Source organism: Pipistrellus hanaki, assembly GCF_964339955.1.
Source record: "Pipistrellus hanaki genome assembly, chromosome: 6".
Taxonomy (NCBI): domain Eukaryota; kingdom Metazoa; phylum Chordata; class Mammalia; order Chiroptera; family Vespertilionidae; genus Pipistrellus; species Pipistrellus hanaki.
Genome location: NC_140508.1, coordinates 23,438,160 through 23,453,076, shown reverse-complemented (window position 1 = coordinate 23,453,076; position 14,917 = coordinate 23,438,160). Strand labels below are relative to the sequence as shown.

General features: G+C 36.7%; 1 protein-coding gene across 4 annotated transcripts in view; it reads right to left on the bottom strand.

Moving 5' to 3' along the window:
• Positions 1-14,917, bottom strand: part of TASP1 (taspase 1) — a 244,006-nt gene that overhangs the window by 212,891 nt on the left and 16,198 nt on the right. For all 4 annotated transcript variants that reach the window (XM_084887646.1, XM_084887647.1, XM_084887644.1 and 1 more), the window contains exons 2-4: positions 8,954-9,173; positions 6,206-6,273; positions 2,731-2,799 (exon numbers count right to left, since the gene is read on the bottom strand). In XM_084887646.1, coding sequence (XP_084743772.1) covers positions 2,731-2,799; positions 6,206-6,273; positions 8,954-9,098 — 282 coding nt within the window. In that variant the 5' untranslated portion in view covers positions 9,099-9,173. The remainder of the gene's footprint in view (positions 1-2,730; positions 2,800-6,205; positions 6,274-8,953; positions 9,174-14,917) is intronic.

The following is a 14,917-nucleotide window of genomic DNA, read 5'->3' as shown; positions in this document are numbered from 1 at the left end:
GGAGAGGGATAGAGAGCTAGAAACGTTGATGAGAGAGAAACATCGACCAGCTGCCTCTTGCACACCCCCTACTGGGGATGTGCCCACAACCAACGTACATGCCCCTGACCAGAATCGAACCCGGGACCTTTCAGTCCGCAGACAGATGCTCTACCACTGAGCCAAACCGGTTCCAGCCAAATTTAATAAATTAATGGGGGAAAGTACACTAATCTCACTCAGAACAGTATTCTATAACAATCAAAAATAATAGAACATGTTTTTAAAAAAACTTCACATGCCCATACTCTTAAAAAACACAGATCATTCAAAATTATAAAGCTCATTTACTTATGTGTAATACATTATTCCAAATGTAATTTAAATCATTTTAAGTATAAATAAGAAAATTTTTAAAATATAATTGATACTTCAGTGGAGAGGAATGTAATTAGTCAATATGACATAAGTATGACTTGGGGAAATTAAAGTTATTCTAAAATGAAAAGAAAAAGGGAAATTTAATTTTACTCAATTTTGTATTCTAGTTGCCATTATAGTATATCCCTTAGCTATTCATTAACCTTCATTCCCCAGACCCACCGTTACTCCATACACCAGTAATCTCAGATAATTTCAGAACATCACCTTCTGAACATAATTTGCAATTAACAACTGAATTAAATTAGATGAAGCTCTCCTTGTATGTATGTGCTGAGTAAAGGTAAGATTTGGTGATAAGTATACACCAATCTATTTTGCATTTCTTTTCTCTTTTTTTTAAAATATATTTTATTGATTTTTTACAGAGAGGAAGGGAGAGGAATAGAGAGCTAGAAACATTGATGAGAGAGAAACATCGACCAGCTGCCTCCGGCACACCCCCTTCCGGGGATGTGCCCGCAACCAATGTACATCCCCTTAACCAGAATCGAACCTGGGACCCTTCAGTCCACAGGCTGATGCTTTATCCACTGAGTCAAACTGGTTTCAGCTTCTTTCCTCCTCTTATCCACTATATATAATTAGCTTTCTTTGACATTATAAAACTTGCTATTAATAGTTACTATAAATATTCACCTCATATGTATCATTTCTAAAACACTTCATAATAGTAATAATTGCTAACAGTTATGAACTACTTACTATGTACCACACATTGTTCTAAGTGACTGTCATATTAATTCAGCTCATCTTCACAGCTCTGTAAAGCAGGCATTATTATCCCCATATTATAATGAAAAAACTGGATCAAGGAGACGGGTGAGGTTCCCATAGACATATGGCTAATGTATGGTAGAACTGGTATCAGTCACAATAGGAGAAGACCACATATCCCCAAGTCAGATGCCTCTGGGACCAAATTATAATAGAACTGGTGCTCACCATGCATGTTTACCTTCCTTGGCTAAAACCAAGCTGAAAGTGTTAACAGGAGAGATTAAAATGTATAAAGCATGATCAAAAGTGCAGATCAGAGATTGCAGAGGCAATCAACAGTAGTTAGCATATTAATGTGAAAAGACTCATTGGACAGCCAATGGACTTTGATATTCAACAGGGCTGAAAATCAGCAAATTGCCCTGCTGTGGGCTCAATGGCTAAAGGCAATTCCCTAACCTGATAATCCTTTTACTGTTTACCAAACTTTACCTTTGATATGCCTGTATGCATTACTAAAGGGCAAGTGTGTATTCAAGTGAATAAAAGAAGACGGGACCTGGCCCCCAATGCCTTCTAAATTCACATTTTTTGTAGAGTATTTTTATTTGAGCATGACCCCTTCTTCAGATCTGAACCCTAGCCATGCAGGTTACGGCAAGGGAATATACAGAAAACGGCTATGACTTTAGGAAAACTCCTGAGCAATTTTCACAGGGAAAAGCAAGGCCTGGCATCACAAAGTAAGTGCCCTGATATGAGAGCCTACACACAAGGGCCACAATCTAGTCAACTTGAGAAGATCTATTCTAACCATCCACTTCTCCCTCAAACTTATTATTTTATCTTCCTATTTTATTTGATTCCCCAAGTAGTCTTCTCAACCAAGAAACTATTTGTTCACTCTAATCCTCTAAACTGACTAACAAAAATCTATCTTCTCTAAGTGTGAGCAGCAGAAGTTGGTCTTCTGAAGGCCTCAACATCCCCTAGACAAACTCATAGTCACAGTTCCACACTAAGAGAGCTCAGAGACCCTCAATCTGGAATACAAAGAATTACAGCAACCTTGAGCTCCTCCCCACTGAATTCCTCAATGTCTGCAGTTAACTGGAAACAAACCTAACAACCACGTTGGACAAGACATGCTTCACAGAGCATAGCTTCAGAATATATACTGAACCGTTAGGTTGGTAAGGAAACTTTCCCTTCCACATAAGACACTTATAAATAGTTGGAAATTTTTGTTTTCTAAACATATTAATTTTGGGGGAGTTAACTTCAGAAATTTTCCTACTAAAAATATGGAGGAAATGTAAGTATCCAGTAACATTAAGTAACTAGTAACTTTTATATTCATGAATCTCACAAAATAGAAAAAAGAAACTTAATCACCTTTCTTATATTACTTAGAGATGCCCCCAATAAAAACAATCTAACAATATCGCAGGCTTCTTCACAACTTAGTTAATATTTTTGGTAAACACTGGTCGTATAATTGCTGGTTGACTAACTCAGCAGTTTCATGTCATTTAAGAATAATAAATTTACTCACAAATATTTTAAATAAAATGTAAAGAGAAGAAATACCTCAAGTTCCACCAAAGCTGCAGTCACTGCATCTGTTGCAAGAGCACCAGACTGTAGCTTTTCAATTGCCTATGAAACCAAGGGGAGAGATTATTCATAGTCAAACCAAAACTTCTTGAAAACATAGGCAGTAAAATATCAGACATTTCTCATAGCAATATTGTTTCTATTATATCTCCTCCAACAATGAAAACAAAAGGAAAAATAAACAAATAGGACTACATCAAACTAAAGTTTTTGGGGGGTTGTTTTATTTTGTTTTAATATATTTTTATTGACTTCAGAGAGAAAGAGAGCGATAGAAACATCTATGATGAGAGAGAATCACTGATTGGCTGCCTCCTGCATGTCTCCTACTGGGGATCAAGCCTGAAACCCAAGCATGTGCCTGACTGGTAATCTAACCATGACCTTCTCATTCATAGGTTGACACTCAACCACTGAGCCACACCACTGGACTCAAACTAAAATTTTTCATAGTAAAGAAAACCATCAACAAATTGAAAAGAGAGCCCACTGAATGGAAGAATATATTCACTAATGATACATTTGATAAGGGGCTAATATGCAAAACTTAAAAAGAACTTATACAACTCAACACCTAAAAAACAATCCAATTTTTAAAAGGGCAGAGGACCTGAATAGACACTTGTCCAAAGAGGACATACAGATGGCCAATAGACATATGAAAAGATGCTCAACATCACTAACATCAGAAAAATGCAAATTCCTCTGATATCCCCTTACACCTGTCAGAATGGCTATCATCAATAAATCAAAAAACAAGTGTTGGCAAAAATGTGAAGAAAAGGGAACCCTTATAAACTATTGGTGGAAATGCAGATTGGTGCACCCACGGTGGAAAGCAAATTAGAAATGGAACTGCCTTATGACTCAGCAATTCCACTTTGGAGAATATATCCAAAAAAACACAAAACACTAATTTGAAAGAATATATGCACCCCTAAGTTCACTACAGTGTTATTTACAAAGGCCAATATTTGGAAGCAGCCCAACTGCCCATCAGTAGATGAATGGATAAAAAAGCTATGAAACATTTACACAACGGAATACTACTTAGCCATAAAAGAGAAGGAAATCTTACCCTGTGTGACAGCATGGATGAACCTGTAGAGTACTATGCTAAGTGAAATTAGCCAGTCAGAAAAGGACAAGTACCATATGATTTCACTCATAATTGAAATCTAATGAACAAAATTAATTAACAAGCAAAATAGAGACAGATTTATAAGTAGAAAGCAGGCTTATAGCTGTTAAGGGGGTAAGGAGATGGGGGATGGAGAAATTAAGCAAAATAAAAGGACTCATGAACACGGACAACAGTTGTGGGGGGCATGTTGGGGAGGTGGAGGAAGTTAAGAGGGGGATAAATAGTGATGGGTGGAGACTTGAGCTGGGGTGATAAACACACAAAACATTGCACAGATAATGTATTGTAGAACTTGCACCTGAAATATGTATACATTTGTTAACAAGTGTCACCCCAATAAGCTCAATAGACGGGAGGTGTGGGGGGAGTAAAACCACTTCTCAAACATAACCAAAAATTTTCCAAAGGCTTAAAGACGTGTAGGATACTTTAAGAGTTAATAAAAATTGATCACTATTTCCATCCCATACTTCACGATATAAATTATTTAGATTTAAAACAAGTAAATGTTTATATTTAGTTAATGTCTGATATAGCTCACTTATTATTCAAATTAAGACGAAGGGGAAAAAATCTAGCAACTAAACACAAAGTGGCTGGAATTTAGTAAATGAAAGGACTTTATTCATCACAAGGCAATTCAAATGGCCATATGTATTACATTAATTCAGTTTGTGTCAGATTAAGCTAATAATTTTTCTTCTTACTACTTACTCTTGTCACTAATCTCCCCATCCCTAACTGAGAAAGCAGCAACTCCAAATTACAAAGGCATTTCAGAATTCTTAGGTGGAAACCTACATATAATAAAAGCATTTTTTATACTATTACATATTTTATAGTGAGATGAACAAATCGTGGTTCTTTTTGTTTGTTTTTAATATATTTTTATTTATTTCAGGGAGGAAGGAAAGAGAGAGAGAAACACCAATGATGAAAGAGAATAATTAATTGGCTGTCTCCTCCACACCTCCTGCAACCGGGCATGTTTCCTGACCAGGAATCAAACCGTGACCTTCATAGTAGACACTCAACCACTGAACCACACTGGCTAGGCACAAATCATATTCTTTTGTAATATATATTACAGAGAGTAAAGGTCTATAAAATCACCTTGTTTCCTTAATTCTTGAGTATAAATTAAGAGAGGAAAGAAAGACAAAGGAAGACTGATTGCTAAATTAACTATTAAAGCTCCAAATTAGTCAATAAAGAGAAAGCTCAAAAACAGAACTGCATTAAACTTTTAGTATATTTTTTATTGATTTCAGAGAAGAAGAAAGAAGGAGAGAGAGAAAGAAACATCAAGGATGAGAGAAAATCACTGATCAGTCAGAATTGCATTAAACTTTTAAGAAGTTCATTCATTGTATAAATTGAGGAGGCTGAGTATATACTTCAAATGTATTAGGTTTCTAGGACTATAGTTGTTCTACATAATAAAAACCTTTCTTTTTAGATAATGAAAAGATTTTACACTTTGGAAATTAAGGACAAAAATATAAAAGCACTTTGAGAACATTTCACTTTAATATATTTTTTTTAATCTTTATAAGAAAATATTCTTATTTGTTTATGGGATTTCATTCATAACAGAAAGCCTGGATCTCTAACAAAGTATAATCTTTCTTTTAAATGGTATGTAAATAGAAATAAAAAGGGTTGAAAGATTCATTTACTTGATACACAATACGCAATTAACATTCTATTTAAGTAAAAGTAAATGAAGGGTTTCCCTATAAGAGTATTTAGTCAGGATCAAAATAAAAACAAACAATATTTCTTCTGATTCCATTCCTGATTCCACATTAAGTATTCAACAATTTAGCAAAACCTCAAAAACCAAAAAGAAAAAACACACAACTCAGTACAAGGGCAAAGCTAACTCAGGAATGACAATGAATTTCCATGATACTAACTACATGATGAAAAACAGAAGGAAAACGTACAGGATGAAAAGCACCCATTTTCATTTGTTAGTATTTTTTTTTTTTTTTACCTTCACAGAAAGACATATTGGCTGCCTTTGAGCTGTTTTCTACAGAGCTCAATGCCTTTGCGAAGACTAAAAGATATATGATTATGTGTCCATAATTCCAAAACTACGTATTTTAATCTGGGAAAGGAAGGGAAAGATCTAAGCATGATTTGGAGAATAAAACAACACAAAATAAAGCAAAGACCTCACAAATATGAAATTATTTGATTGTCCAAACCGAGGATGATTTTATACATCAACTCTTAAAATTTTAAATTTCAAGGTAAAGCTCCTTTATGGTCAAAAGTGAAATGTTTTTATTATACCTTCTGACAAGCTCGTTTGCATACATGTTTATATTCCTTGGCTTTGGATTCCGAATGATAACCTGCACCTGTAGTGGAACAAACCAACCAATTATTAGTTTTCATTAAAATGTCACAAACCTTGCTTATATTATACCAGAGGCGAGGTGCATGAAAATTTGTGCACTCGTGGGGGGTGGAGGTCCCCTCAGCCCAGCCTGCGCCCTCTCACAGGCCAGGACCCCTCAGGGGATGTCTGACTGATGGCTTAGGCCCACTCCCTAGGGGATCAGGCCTAAGCTGGAAGTCAGACATCCCTCTGGCAACCCAGAAGCCCTTGGTAGATGTCCAAATAATAGCTTAGCGGGCCTAAGCCATTAGTCAGATATCCTTAGCACTGCTGCAGAGGCGGCAGAGGTTCCCGCCACTGCAGCTGCGCTGGCCAGCCACGAGCAGGCTTCTAGCTGAGCAGAGCTCCCCCTGTGGAAGCGCACTGACCACCAGGGGGCAGCTCCTACATTGAGCGTCTGCCTCCTGGTAGTCAGTGCGTGTCATAGCAACCAGTCGTTCCGCTATAAGGGTCAATTTGCATATTACCCTTTTATTATATAGGCTAAATAGTTCTTATAAATTGATGCTCTCCTAGTAACAATAAAACTATTGTCTTAACTGCATGATTTTAAAAGTCTAATAGCTGCTTCTTTCTCCACCAGAAGTCTTTTTAATACCATGCCTTATCTCCTTTTTCAAAAACTATTCCCTGGGGAGAGGCACTAGAAATAGCTCATGTCCCCAAAGAAGTTTCATCAAAGTCACCTCTCCTCCTTTTGAAAAACCTGTCTCCAAAGTCAAGAGTTTTTTTGGTCTGGAGTTGATAGCCCAAATAGTGTCAGGGAAAAGAGTCCCTTCAAGCTCTTCTCAGTTGACCAACAGAAAGCGCCTGCTATTAGGGAATCCAGAATTCTTAAAAGTAACTTTATAAAACTAGTTCGTTTCTAACTAGCATTTGAAGCTAAGGGGTGTTACAGCATACCTATACTATCACAAGCACCACCAATACTACCACTCCTACCCAAATGTTTACATCCTCTAGAATTTAAGCCCAGGGTGTTGCTGAAATCTCACTGATGGTGTATTCATGACTGCCTATTAGAAATTCCAATGGTCCCAGGCTCTTACTAAACACCCAGCAACTTCCTCAAGAGAATTGGGTCTGAAATTTATTTCCCTATAAAAGGTTAATTGTTTAGTAAATAAGAAAGAAACCAAGACAAGAGTCCTTAAACTGTTGTGATAATTAGGCTTCTAATCAAAGTTCTGAACCCTCATCCCCACCCAGGCCCCAAAGCCCTATAGCAGTACAGCGTAAGGAAGGTTAAGAACTACATCTCTAAGCCCCCTGGGTCCTTGAGTGAGGCTGAAGATTGACACAAACTTAACCTATCTTTTCTCAACAATTTGAAAGAAAGTGAAAATATATCTGCTTTTTGGTTAATTCTTCTGGGTTAGGTTCTATAAGACTTCCCAGAAGTCCACCAGTTTGACAAGAAGAAATAATTCCACTCCTCAATCCCAGGTCAAAGCTAACCTTGCTCTTATACTCTCTGACTGTCTAAGCAAAGTTAAAGGGAGATCCAGCCATTCCTTCTTCTTTCAGGGAGGTTATAAATTTTAAAAACTGAATACAAGCAAGTAAGAAATGACTAAAGAAAGAAAGAAAAAAGAAAAAGAAAAAGAAAAGAAAAGAAAAGAAAAGAAAAGAAAAGAAAAGAAAAGAAAAGAAAAGAAAAAGCCTGTTGAACAGACCTTGCAGAGGTACACAGCTCTGTAACTCAAGACTTTTCAATGATAAGGGACCCAAGGGTTAAATTTCACAGTATCTGTCAGAGGTGAAGTAGAGATCATAGGCTGATATATTGCAAAGCACACTAGATTGGGACTTAAGGACACATTTAAGGATTTGTCAACCTGGCTTTAGCAGGAACTAGCCATGTGGCTGAAGCCACTGAAGTTCTCTGCTTTTAAGATTCATCACATATCATATGAAAAAGGCAAACTAGACTGTATAAATGGACTCTAAGATGGCCATACTCAAATATGGGGGGGAGGGAGGGGTCAAAATTTTTTCTCAACAGAATGATTTTTATAAATACAAACCAAAATATAAAAAAAATACTTTGTCTGGTTTTAATACTACCTAAATATATTTATACTAGAGGCCAGGTGCACAAAATTCATGCACGGGTAGAGTCCCTAGTCCTGACCAGCAATCAGGGCCAATGGAGGCCCTCCAGCAGCAGCCAGCCAGGGCCTTCTTTCCAGCTGCCGGCCGGGGCCTCTCTTCCCCAGCTGCTGGTTGCCTGCTATGGCCAGGGTCTTCCTTTGTTCTGCACCATCCCATGGTGGTCAGCACATATCATAGTGAGAGACAAACTCCCAGACTCCTGGTCAAACTCCCAAGGGGACAATTTGCATATTAGGCTCAGATAGATGATAGATAGATAGATAGATAGATAGATAGATAGATAGAAAGAAAGAAAAAATAAATAATAGGGTAGGGGAGTGAAGAAGACATAAGGAGAGCTGTCATTTTAAGATCTTCCAAGTGGGTAATTAGGGGAGGCCCTCACTATATTGAAGTCTCTTTAATTCCAACTCCTTTCTGGTACTGTGCCTTCTCCTAAGGTGAAACTCAATTCTCAGTGTACTTAAAGGCAAGAAAAAAATCAACATTATTTTCATCTTTTGACTCACTCACATAGAGCTTACCTGCATGTACCAACACAAACCCTCCTCGCTTCTCTTTATGGGGCTGCTTTGTTTCCAACTCTTTGGCTGTTATTTTAACAGTCGAAACCTGAGATGATCTGGAAGGCAGCCCTTCTCCAGAACTCATCCCCTTCTCCATGGTCATTCTCCAAGTTTACCATCTTCTACTGGGAAAAAAAGCATATTTCCATCCAAAAGTAATTGCAGGAGAGGAATTACCCTAAAAGAAAACAGACAAAGATGGTATACATTCCTTTGTACTAGCACCCATGTAACTTATACAAATTAGTGCAAAGATAGCTTTAAAAACAAAACAAATTTTAAAGTTATTTAACTTAGTAATACAAAGACTATAAAAAGGCTAGAATTTAAATCTTTCTGTCCACTAACAGCACTTGCCTGAAGTAATATAAACAAAAGAACTGTTGTAAATACACTTCATAACAAGTCCAAATACATTTTATCTAAATTAAAGAAACCCTCAATATAACTTAAATACCACTTTCTACTGTCAGCAAACCAAATGCTATAACCTGTGGGACGTTTTGGAATCACGGGCAATGCTGATTGCTACTTACTTTTTTATCAGCTTTATTGCGATATAATTGACATGCAATATTATGTAAGTTTAAGGTATAAAACACGATGATTTGATTCTCATACTTACTGCAAAATGATTACCACAATAAGGTTAGTTTACACATCTAGCACCTCAACATAATTACAAATTTTTGTGTGCCATAAGAACATTTAAGATCTATAGATTGCTGCTCAAAGAAATAAAGCAACATATATTTTCACATTGTCTATGACGAAACACTTACGAAAAACCTAATGCTCCATAGCACAATGCAAAACAAAAATGCAAACAAAATTATATGACTGAGCCAAAAAATTCAAATAACACTTGTCAATTTTTATGAAAGCATTTTTCTGAGTTTCTCAACAGATAAATAAAGAAATATAAAATGAATTACAAGCAGCTTATACCACAAAGTTTCTAATTTTTTCTCAGAAGCTTTTAGCAATCTTGGCTTAATAATTAAAATGGCATAACACATTTTATATTGAGGAAAAATTGAACATTTAAAAATCAACACAGATATGTCTGAGAGTAAGGTGATTGAAACTACTTAAACTTAGATTCACACTGTTAAGTAAAATCTGTACCTTATTCGAAAGTGAGAAATGAGAAGAGACAGAATGTATTTTTTTCCCAATATAAATAGTAATATAAGCACTGAGTTAGATGACTGCCTAGAGCTGTTGCATACAGCCTGGATACATATAAGAAGGTAAGAAAAGGGAGTCTGGATTCACCCTGAATTACCAGCTGAAGACTTGCAGAGGAGAAGACTTTTAAACAAGGAAGTATAAAAACTACCTCGAGACTGCACCTGTATAAAACTCATACAATTTGGTTGGCATTGAGCCTCACAATCAACCAGCCTGACAGAAGATCCCACCCATGAAAGGGACAAAAACAATCAAGATCCAATTACAACAGGAAGGCACAAATAATAACAAAAGGGTCTCTCCTAGAGCATATAGCTCAGAAGTTCAAGGAAATTGTACCAATGGGTCCCACAAACTTTTACTACAAATGGCTACCCCATGAAGACTGGGAGTCATAGCACGTACGTATAGCTAATACATAGAAACAAACACAGACAGACAACTAAAGTGGGGAGACATGAAATAACCTCCAAAGAAAAGAAGGAATCTTGCCCAGCCAGGTATAGCTCAGTGGTTGAGCATAGACCCAGGAACCAAGACGTTACTGGTTCGATTACTGGTCAGGGCATATGCCCAGATTTCAGATTCGCTCCCCAGTGGGGGACGTGCAGGAGGCAGCCAATCAATGATTCTCTTTCATCATTAATGTTTCTATGTCTCTCTCCCTCTCCCTTTCTCTCTGAAATCAATAAAGATATTTTTTAAATGCTTCTTTTTTTTAAGAAAGAAAGAAAGAAAGAAAGAAAGAAAGAAAGAAAGAAAGAAAGAAAGAAAGAAAAGAAAAGAAAAAAAGGAAAGGAAAGGAAAGGAAAGGAAAGGAAAGGAAAGGAAAGGAAAGGAAAGGAAAGGAAAGGAAAGGAAAGGAAAGAAAAGAAAAGAAAAGAAAAGAAAAGAAAGAATCTTGAGAAAAAAACCTAAATGAGATGGAGGAAAGCAACTTACAGATATAGAATTCAGTAGAAGGGTTATAAGGTTGCTCAAGGAACTTAGTGGGAGCTACATTAGCATCGGGGGGGGGGGGGGGGGGGGGAACAAACATATAAAAACCAAGAGTAAGAACCAGGCCCGGGTTGGAATGGCTCAGTAGCTGAATGTCAACCTATGAATCAAAAAGTCACAGTTCAATCCCAGTCAGGGCACATGCCCAGGTTTTTCAGCTCAATTCCCAAAGGGGGGCATACAGGAGGCAGCAACCAATGATTCTCTCTCATCACTGATGTTTCTATCACTCTCTCCCTCTCCATTCCTCTCTGAAGTCAATTAAAAAAATTTTTTTGAAGAACCAGTCACAAATGAAGAATACTATATCTGACATCAAAAATACACTGGAGCCCAGCCAGTGTGGCTCAGCAGTTGAGCATCAACCCATGAACCAAGAAATCACCAGTTCAATTCCCAGTCAGGGCACATGCCCGACTTGTGGGCTCCATCTCCAGTAGGGGGTGTGCAGGAGGCAGCAGACTGTTGATGCTTCTCTCTTATCAATGTTTCTCTCTCTCCATCCCACACCCTTCCTATCTCTCTAAAAATAAATAAAAAGATCCTTTTAAAAAGTAATACACTAGAAGGAATTAAAAGTGATAAAAAAAGAGGATCAAATCAGCAACTAGATAAAAAAAACAAATAAACAAACAAACAAACACCTAGTCAGAGCAGCAAAAACAAATCAAAACAGCAACAAAAATCAAACACTTAAAAAGCATGAGGCATACACCAACAGTGAGTTTATAGAAACAGAGACTAAAAAAGCAATTCCATTTACGATCGCACCAAAAAAATTAAGATACCTAGGAATAAACTTAACTAAGGAAGTAAAGGACCTATTTGCGGAAAACTACACGACACTGAAAAAAGAAATAGAGGAAGATGTAAACAGATGGAAGAACATACCATGTTCATGGATTGGTAGAATCAACATCATCAAAATGTCCATACTTCCTAAAGCAATCTATAAGTTCAATGCACTCCCCATTAAAATACCAACGGCATATTTCACTGACCTAGAAAGAACTCTCCAAAAGTTCATTTGGAACAATAAAAGACCCCGAATAGCCACAGCAATCCTGAGAAAGAAGAGTAAACTAGGAGGTATCTCAATACCAGACTTCAAACTGTATTACAAAGCCACTGTTCTCAAAACAGCCTGGTACTGGCACAAAAACAGACATATAGATCAATGGAATCAAATCGAGAACCCAGATATCAACCCAAATCACTATGCTCAATTAATATTTGACAAAGGAGGCACTAATATACAATGGAGTCAAGACAGTCTCTTCAATAAATGGTGTTGGGAAAATTGGACAGATACATGCAAAAGAATGAAACTAGATCACCAACTTACACCATACACAAAAATAAACTCAAAATGGATACAGGACTTAAACATCAGACGGGAAACCATAAAAATACTTGAAGCATCCACAGGCAACAAAATCTCAGACGTATGCCAAAAAAACTTCTTCACTGATACTACCCCTAGTGCAATGGAAGCTAAAGAGAAAATTAACAAATGGGACTACATCAAAATAAAAAGCTTTTTTACAGCAAAAGAAACCATCAACAAAACAACAAGAAAGCCCACTGTGTGGGAGAACATATTTGCAAATGTTACCACTGATAAAGGTTTAATCTCCAACATCTACAAACAGCTTATACAACTAAATAAAAGGAAGATGAATGATCCAATTAAAAAATGGGCAATGGACCTAAATAGAATATTTTCAAAAGAAGACAGAAGGAAGGCCAAAAAGCTCATGAAAACATGCTCAAAGTCACTAATTATCCGAGAGATGCAAATCAAAACAACAATGCGGTACCATCTCACACCTGTCAGAATGGCCAACATCAACAAATCAACAAACGACAAGTGTTGGCGAGGTTGCGGAGAAAAAGGAACCCTCGCGCACTGCTGGTGGGAATGTAGACTGGTGCAACCACTGTGGAGAACAGTGTGGAGTTTCCTCAAAAAACTGAAAATGGAACTCCCATTTGACCCAGTAATCCCACTTCTAGGAATATATCCCAAGAAACTTGAAACACCAATCAGAAAGGATATATGCACCCCTATGTTCATAGCAGCACAATCTACAATAGCCAGAATTTGGAAACAGCCTAAGTGTCCGTCAGCAGATGATTGGATCCAAAAACTATGGTACATCTACACAATGGAATACTATGCTGCCATAAAAAAGAAGGATTTCTCATCATTTGCAGCATCCTGGATGGAATTGGAGAACATCATGCTGAGTGAAATAAGCCAATCAATGAAAGAGAAACACCACATGACCTCACTCATTTGTGGATAATAAAGAACATTATAAACTGGTGAACCATAAGATAGATATAGAGACAGTATATCAACAAGTAGACTGTCAAGTTACAGTGGGGACGGGAGGAAGATCTGGGGGAGATAATAGATCAACCGAAGGACTTGTATACATGAATATAAGTGCAACCAATGGACACAAAACTCTGGGGAGGGAGGGGATGTGTGGGAGGGAGGAGGAAGGGGGTAAAAAAAAAATCAATAAAATATATTAAAAAAATAATAATAAAATAAAAATAAAAAGACAGACTAAGTAGAGTCTACCGGAAAAAAAAAAATAAATAAATAAATAAATAAAAAATAAATAAATAAAAAAAAAAAGCATGAGGCAAGTTTAAGTGAACTTTGGGAAACATCCACATTACTGGAGTTCCAAAGGGAGAAGAGAGTGAGCAAGCAATAGAGAACTAGTTTGAAGAAATAATGATGGGAATTTTCCCTAAGTTGGTGAAGGAAAAAGTCACACAAGTTCAGGAAGTACAGAAAGTCCCAACCAAGATGAACACAATATGCCACCCATCAAGACACATCATAATTAAAACTGTAAGTGTTAATGACAAAGAGAGAATCTTAAGGGCAGCAAGACAGAAATGGATAGTTATCTGCAAGGGAGCTCCCATAAGGCTGTAAGCTGATTTCTCAACAGAAACACTACAGGCCAGAAGGGAAGGCATGAAGTATTCAAAGTAATGAAAAGTAAGTATCTAAAAACAAGATTACTCTGTCCATCAAGGCTATCATTCAAAACTAAATGTGAAATAATGAGCTTCCCAGACAAAAAAAAAAAAAAAAAAAAAAAAAAAAAAAAAAAAAAAAAGCTAAAGGAGTTTACTACAATCAAATCAGCATTGCAAGAAATGCTAAAGCAACTGTTATAAGAAGAAGAAATAGAGAGAGAAACATAGGCATAAAGCATAAAAATTGCAATAAATAAGTACCTATTAATAATAACCTTAAGTGTAAATGCATTAAATGTTCCAATCAAAAGACATAGGGTAGCTGAATGAATGAGAAAACATGATCCGAATATATCCTGTGCACAAGAAATCTACCTCAGAACAAAAGACTCACACAGGAAGAAAGTAAAGGGATGGAAAAATTTTTCCCAAACAAATGGAAATAAAAAATAAAAAAAAAAGCTGGTGTAGCAATACTTATACCTGACAAAATAGACTTCAAAACAAAGGCTATAAAAGAGACAAAGGAATTTAACTCAATCCAACAAGACTATATAACCCTGGTAAACATATATGCACCCAATATAGGAGCACCTAAATACACTTTTGTTAAAATTTCTGGAAGACCTTGAGGGAAAGATAGACAACAACACTGTCATAGTAGGAGACTTAAACACTCCACTGACATAACTGGATAGAATTTCCAGACAAAAAATCAACAAG